This window comes from Numenius arquata, chromosome 8 (genome assembly GCF_964106895.1).
Source record: "Numenius arquata chromosome 8, bNumArq3.hap1.1, whole genome shotgun sequence".
In the NCBI taxonomy this organism is placed as follows: Eukaryota; Metazoa; Chordata; class Aves; order Charadriiformes; family Scolopacidae; genus Numenius; species Numenius arquata.
The window spans coordinates 5,958,305-5,965,842 of NC_133583.1; the positions used below are offsets into that span (position 1 = coordinate 5,958,305).

General features: G+C 46.7%; 1 protein-coding gene across 1 annotated transcript; it reads left to right on the forward strand.

Moving 5' to 3' along the window:
- Nucleotides 1–1,221: 1,221 nt before the first annotated feature.
- Nucleotides 1,222–7,335, forward strand: LMOD3 (leiomodin 3). The gene is made up of 3 exons (XM_074151967.1): nt 1,222–1,674; nt 3,587–4,939; nt 6,810–7,335. Exons 1-3 carry the CDS (start codon nt 1,384–1,386, stop codon nt 6,834–6,836), a joined length of 1,671 nt encoding a protein of 556 aa, XP_074008068.1. The 5' UTR covers nt 1,222–1,383; the 3' UTR covers nt 6,837–7,335.
- The last annotated feature ends 203 nt before the right edge of the window (nt 7,336–7,538 follow it).

The following is a 7,538-nucleotide window of genomic DNA, read 5'->3' on the forward strand; positions in this document are numbered from 1 at the left end:
CCCCGCATGGACCCCTGTCCCCAGGCACAAGGTGTGTGTTGTACCAACTGTTCACCTGCCTTTTGCCATCTTGGAGGATTTTACCTTAACCAGGATCTGGCATTTGGGAGAGCTCATTGACTGCACGATGGCTGTGTGTCCTGGTTTGAGCAACACAGGACTAAGTTCTCTTCTAATGCTTGGGAAAACTGCACTTTTAGAAGACTCCAGCGTCTGAATTCCTGAAAAATATTTATTTTATCTATGCTATGTGGTATTCAAGGTCTCAGTGTCGTTGAGCTCACCAGGTGTGGGGACGAGAAGGAGCAAGACCCGGGCACTTGACCCAAGCTGCCAACAGGATTATTTCATACCACGAATGTCCCATTGACTCTAAATTAGAAAGTTTTCTGGATAGTTCTCTCTCTCCCTGGATGGCGGTGGTCCAGAGAACTCCTTGCCCCTGTGCCGGAGCCCGTCCCTTCCTCCCGAAGCCGCAGCGCTCGCAGGGTCCCACATCGGCTGTCCCCGCTTGGGAGCGCACGGCTTCCTGCTGATGAAATGGGCTGAGTGTAGCCCTTGTCTGTTTTATATTGGTATCGGGATCAATACTAGTTCTTTAGTATTATTAATGCTAATTAATTTAGTCTTATCCTATTAAATCTATTTATATTTCAACCCTTGGGTTTCCTTGTCTTTCCCCGATTCCCCTTCCCAGGCGGGGAGGGGTCATCAGGTGACAGAATAATTGCCTAAATGCCAATAAATTGTTGTGGGTTTCTCAAACCGTAGCACTGTGCTCACACCAAGACCACCTGCAGCAATATCTAGTCAGGGTTTAGAGCTGGCTAAAGGCAGCGAGAAGCGTGAAAATCCTCAGCTCTGTTGAGACATCTGAGACATTACGGATACGGAGACCTTGTGGACCTTTGCGCTGGTTCTTCCCGTGGTGTGGGATTTCACCCCCACACCTTGCAGGTACCGTTAACGTCAGGGCACCCACCTGCGGTGGTTCCCGCTCAGGGTGCAGCACTGGAAGCTGTAGAGAATCCCTGGGAATCCTCTAGAAAACGGTGCCTCCCACCTTCCTCAATGGGGGGGAGGCACCAGCTGCACTGAAATGTCAGAAGGGTTTGGGCAGCTGACAGGTTGCTGAAAATGGAGCACGGCAGCATCGCCATAAATTCTCTTTACCCAGCCAAGTGCAGCTTAATATAGACTTAGCCCCACGGTCTGTCTCCCGCACTGAGACCGAGAGCTGCCACAGCTCATGACCAAAACATGAAGTTGTTGATTTAACCAAGTGAACTACTGCTAGTGAGGGGGGAAAAAAAAATAAATCCTTTGAAATTTATCTTTCTCTTTAGGTTTACAAAGTTATAGAGGAAGGAGAGAAGAAAGAACATGTCTGAACTCAGCCAAAACTCTGACGAAGAAGTGTGTCCCGAGGACATCGATGAAGATGAAATCCTGGCAAACCTGTCGCCTGAGGAGCTAAAGGAGCTGCAGAGTGAGATGGAAGTCATGGCCCCGGACCCCCAGCTCCCAACGGGGATGATACAGAGGGATCAGACGGAGAAACCCCCTACGGGGAGCTTCGACCACAGGTCCCTGGTGGACTACCTGTACTGGCAGAAGGCGTCCAGACGCATGCTCGAGGACGAGAGAGTTCCCGTCACCCTCTTGCCCTCTGAGGTAACAAGCAAAAAATCACAAATATTTATTATGGATCTGCTGCGGGATCTGGTTTATAGCTTTAATACCCTAACCTGCCTCTGCTTCCGTCCCTTACGTACGGTAGGGTACAAACAAACTTAAATTCATCCTAAAAGCCTCAGCAATGTCAGGATCCAGCTCGGACTGACATCAGGGTTAGTCATTTTTTAATTGCTTTTCCTGAATATTTACTTAAGCTTTTTAATATAGGAAAAATCCTAATTCTGTTTTATTAAAGCAAATCACTGAGAAATTGCCATAAAGTCAGTTTGGAGGATGTAACTCAAATTTGTTTGGCTTTGCGTTTGGAACAACACCGCATTGCTTTTCCATACAAGACTACATTAATCATATGTATTAAACTAGTTAATTGACAGAATTTAATGTCGCGCTGGACAAAAGCCCAAACCACTGCATTTTAACAATGTGAAACATTTACTAACGCCCAAGCATGCAAATTCCATGAACTAGTCCAACCCTTTTCAATACAGTACTTTAAGTTTATTCTACTATCCCTATGACTTTGAAATAAAGTTAAGGTCAGTCTTAGATATTTTTCAGGATGAGGGCCACACTTAAAAATAGGTTAATAGAATGGAAACTTGGCCAGATGAAAGACATCCATACCTGACCCTAAGTGAATTTGAGGTAACAGATTTTTATTTTTTATTTTAAACACGAGCGGGTTTGCTAATACACAGCAGCACAGCACATCACGGACTTCCCAGGGCAGGTTTCATGGGCTGCCTCTGGAGAAGGGGAGAAATCTGTGGGTTTTTTCCCTCCTGCAACACTCTTACCCTGAAAGGAACATTTTTTTTTTTTTAACGCTTCTGAGGTTAAATCTGGAATTTGAGCTCAGAGCCGCCTGCTGCATTGACAACTGGTCAAGCGATCCCCGTACTAAACCCATCCGCTACCACAGCAAATAGGAACCACGTCCCCGAGGGCAGAAGTGACTTTGTGACCATTTTGTCTGCCTTTCGGTGAAGCGCAAGCCATGGCACCGCCCTGCCTGAACTGCTCCAAATCTTTTAGGAAAACATCTTGATCTTTATTAGCGCTTTATTAGCATTTCTCAGTGAGGGAGGATCCACTTGCAAAAGCACGCTTGAAAAAACAGTATCTCGGCTTAGGAGTGTCTCTGGAGATGGTGGAAGTTTGCAACTAAATATATTAGATTATAGATATATATAGATATATAGATTATAGATATATAAACTAAATATATTAGAAGCCCCACTGCCTTGCAACAGCTGGGTGCAGGGTCCAGTTTCCTCTCTCTGGACCCAAAATAAAACTGAGCTAATGTTTTGCTCATCAGTGACGTGCTTCCTTCGCTGGGATGCTCTGGCAGGTACCAGAGCAGGTGGCCTTGTTGTCCCATGTGCTGGGTGACCCCACCGTTCTTACGATGTGGCCTTTTCACTCCTCCTTGAGCTGAGCAAACAGTCAGGGGTTAACATGGATTTCCAAGGGTTTGTGGCACTCAAAATAAACTTTCTCTTTTGTCAAGGAACCGGTAAAAATTACCAATTACCAAAATTACCAAAAATCCAGAAAGAGATTTTGTATCAGAGACATTTAACCCCTAGAAGGGTTTGAGGACCACCTTAACATAGCATTAAATATGCACGGGATTTAATTGTCAGTGAGCTTAATAGGCAAAGATGAGAAACTGGTTTGCAGCCACTTTAAGAGCAATCGTTCCTGTGTTCCCCAGCAAGCCAGCACAGCCCTGACTTACAGGCAATGACACTCTTAAGGATTAGTCTATAAAGTGTGGGCACAGAGGTATCTAAATCCAGTTGCTACGTGTTTATTTTATCAGAAAGTTAGTGTAACAAAGCCACGTTCAATTATTTCAGCTGTGGGTTTTTGTCTTCCCCAGAGAAGTGCCGCGGAGGAGGCAGCCGGCGGGAAGGTGCCAGGAGCAGAGGAAAGAGAGAGACATTACCAAAATGAGCGCTTGTCCAACTCCGGAACACAATCTGGGGAGACAAACAACGATGGAAGTGATAAAGAGAGAGAAGAGGAGGAGGATGAGGAAGAAGAAGCAGAGGAAGAAGAGGAAGATGACGAAGAAGAGGAGGAAGGGGAAGATGAGACTGAACTAGAAACAAAGGAGACTTACACCAATGAAAAACCTCCCAGCAATCTGGTAAGTAAGAAACCTGGGACAGAATCAGGAGAAAACATAGAAAAGCCAAATGAAAATGAAAAGAAAATATCAAAATTGAACATCCCCAAAAAGTTAGCACTGGACACCAGCTTCATGAAGCTGAGTGCCCGGCCTTCAGGAAATCAAACCAATTTAGAAGAGAGTTTGGAGAAAGTCCGAAAAAACAACCCGGACGTGAAAGAGGTCAACCTGAACAACATAGAAAACGTCCCCAAAGAAATGCTGATAGACTTTGTCAATGCCATGAAAAAGAATAAGAACGTAAAAACGTTCAGTTTGGCCAATGTGGGGGCTGACGACAACGTGGCGTTCGCGTTGGCCAACATGCTGCGGGAGAACAGGAGCATCACCACCTTGAACATCGATTCCAATTTCATCTCTGGCAAAGGGATCGTTGCCATCATGAGATGCCTGCAGTACAATGAGACGCTGACGGAGCTCCGCTTCCACAACCAGCGGAGCATGCTGGGCCACCAGGCAGAAATGGAGATCGCCAGGCTGCTGAAAGCCAACGCCACCCTCCTTAAAATGGGGTACCACTTCGAACTGCCGGGGCCCAGGATGGTGGTGACCAACCTGCTCAGCAGAAACCTGGACAAGCAGAGGCAAAAGAGGCAAGAGGAGCAGAGGCAGCAGCAAATGAAAGAGCAGAGGGAGTTGATAGCGATGCTGGAAAATGGACTTGGGTTGCCCCCTGGGATGTGGGAAATGCTGGGAGGACCGCTGCCCCAGCCGAGGATGCAGGAACCCCCTCAAGCCCCAAAACCACCTGTCCCTGCGGCTGTGTCTCTGAACAAAAGGCAGGAGAGGGTGAGGCAGCCGGCCCCTGAGGAGCCACGTGGAAAGGAGCCCGTCAACTTCAGGGTGGTCAAGCTGAAGAAGATTCAGCGCAAACCCGCCGTGCCGGAGTACGTGGAACCCACCGAGAAAACCAACCTCAAAGACGTCATCAAAACTCTTAAGCCAGTTCCCAGGAGAAGGCCGCCTCCCCTCGTCGAAATAACCCCCAGAGATCAGCTACTAAATGACATTCGTCAGAGTAACGTCGCTTATCTTAAACCGGTAAGTGCTCAGCGATGGCCACGAGGGGAGGGACTCGCACCCACCTCCGGCATCCCTGTCTGCATCCATAAAGGTAAAAGACATGAAATTCTCTCGGGAGGTACACAAAACCCACAGAAACTCAACATTAGTGTAATAGTAATAGTGTATTAGACTCATAGAATCATCTAGGTTGGAAGGGACCTTTAAGATCATGGACTCCCACCATTGTTAGTTATGATAGACAAATGCTATTTTAAGATGTTTGCTTCAGGAGAGCAACAGGCTTTATTTTTTTTTTTTTCCACATTAGCCTGTCCTCAGTCCCCCGTAAAAACCGTGTTTCTCTTTTTGGCAGCCCTGTTTTTCTTTACCTCTCATTTTAGACAAGAAAGTACCAGCACTTAGCTCCTTCGATGAAGGTTAAACTGAAAGACAGGCAACAAAATAACTTACCCAAGGTCACTTCAGAAAGGTCTGGGGCTGCCTTTGGTTGGTCTGGTTTAAATGAAATGAAAAGCTTTTGTGTGAGGGGGAAGTCCCAAACTGTGACAACCGCCTCTTGGTGATGCTCTTACTTGGGTACCAAAATCACGGGCCACTTCTCAAAATGCTGGCTGTCAGATTTAACCTCTTGCTTCCCTGAAGTGTTATGTTTCTTTGTGTTGTACCGTTATTTAAGCAATACCAAAAGCTGACTGATCTAGTGGTAGCTAGTGATGTGGATGCGTCTGTCTGTGTTGCTAAGGCTAGAGGAAGAGGACAGAAAATCCTTCGCAATTAAAAATGGTCAAGTAGTATTTTGTAATTCATGTTTTGTTTAATAATTGACATTTTTATGCAGTGGGCCACATTTTGCTTGCTTTTATACCTACACAGAAATAATTATTCCCTCAGAAATTCCAGAGAGAGTAGTTTGTCCCAAAATTTTGGCAGCGGCAGGTCCTGCAGTGACCCTGGTCCATGTTTAATGTGACCGTTCTGCCCCCAAACCAGGTGGTCTCTGCTGGCCAGTCCGACCTGGCTGCAGCCGGGGCCTCTCCTCGGGGCCTTTCTAGATCTCAGTCTATGCTTTGCGTTTTGGTTCCATGTCTGAGACGACAAGACCTGCTCTTGTAAAGGTCATGGTTTATCTGCAGACGCTCCGACGGTGCTGGTGATGGCAGGTTGGTCCATCATTGGGGAGGGATCTGCTGCCTCCTCACCTCTCAGGACGATGGATGATGATGGTGCTGGTGCTCTGTTGGGTACAGCCCTCGCTTCGCACAGCGATGATTAAGAAACCCAGGTGCCAGGCGGACAATAGTGAACCCCAGCCATTCCCCCCAAAATCCTCTGGAGGTTTTCATAAATGGGGGCTGTGGGGTTTGGGGCAGAGGGATCAATTCATGGTTCATCCTAAACGGGCCAGATAACAATTGCTATCATAGCCCATGGAAAGATGAAGCAACAGACACGTGTTGGGGTTTTGGGGTGGTTTTTTGGTGTTTGGTGTTTTTTATTTTGGTTCTCTGTCATTGAGCCAAAGGGCTTGGATTTGGGGCATTAGGGTTTTATTCTCACCTGCCTGTGTGATCTTGGTGACTCCTTATTTGCCTCAATATCCTCAGCTTCATCTCTAAATTCGTGTTTTGCTGCTTGAGCCGAGCTGTGTGTGTGTTCGCTCGTGCTGGGACTCATTGCTTGCAAATTGATTTCCTGGGCATTAAGAATTGCAAACAGCAAGTGGGGAACTACAAACAAAAGAAATTCCCAACCAGAGCTCCTTGGGGCTCCCAGCTGTTATATTTTTGGTCTTGTTACCGTTTCTGAAGGTTTGTATTAAACTAAATGGGTTTGGGAAATAAGACTGAGAAATTTCCTCCTAGTGATATTCGCTGTCCTTGTCCAGGTGCCGTTGCCGAAGCAGCTGGAGTGAGAGACCAGTCTGACCTGAAGAAAACAACTTGGAATAAAGACTATTCAAGTTTTGCTTACGACTGTTTCAGCAGATGTTTTCTGCAGAACCCGGGTGGTGTATACGACTCTTTGGGAACAAAGCCTGCCATGCGCACTTCTCTAAGTGTGGTGAAAACGGCTGGCATGGGAAAAGTCAGCGCTGAGCGTTTCCATCAGGTTTCAAACACTCCTGGTGCCAGCTGTCTGCCAAGCGGATTTGAGGCTCAAGTTTGCTGTGGGAGTATTTTCTCAGAGGCATCAACAACCTTGTCTTCCTAGTTTGCCAGCAAACTATTTTGCTTCCACGTTGTCCTTCTGCCACCAGATTCTGCAGGAACACGCTGTGCTTTATCTTATCTTTCCTTTCACACACACGCGCCTTTATTATTCTCTTGCCCATGGGGAATGTATTTAGTTTCCATGAATACAGCTTCATTTTTTAGGCTAAGGCAACAGAAATGAAATAAAGCTCTCTCCGTAAGATGTGTGTGGCGCTTCCATGGCTAACGAGGCGCTCACAGAACAGAACAACTGCTCCGGCACTTCAAACACCTCGGCTTGATGGTTTTAAGCTTCCTCTATCGCAGAGCACAGTTCAGTGGGTACCGTACCTGATCAGCATATAAAAAGTGACGTCGTGCTCTGTTTTGAGGGCTGTGATCTTCATTGCCCACAATTTGCC

What these genes read in the sequence shown, in the direction of transcription:
- LMOD3 (XM_074151967.1), top strand. Translation starts at nt 1,384, where the DNA reads ATGTCTGAACTCAGCCAAAACTCTGACGAAGAAGTGTGTCCCGAGGAC. An exon ending in TCACCCTCTTGCCCTCTGAG is followed by an intron (nt 1,675 to 3,586) that starts GTAACAAGCAAA and finishes TGTCTTCCCCAG; the next exon opens with AGAAGTGCCGCGGAGGAGGC. An exon ending in ACGTCGCTTATCTTAAACCG is followed by an intron (nt 4,940 to 6,809) that starts GTAAGTGCTCAG and finishes GTCCTTGTCCAG; the next exon opens with GTGCCGTTGCCGAAGCAGCT.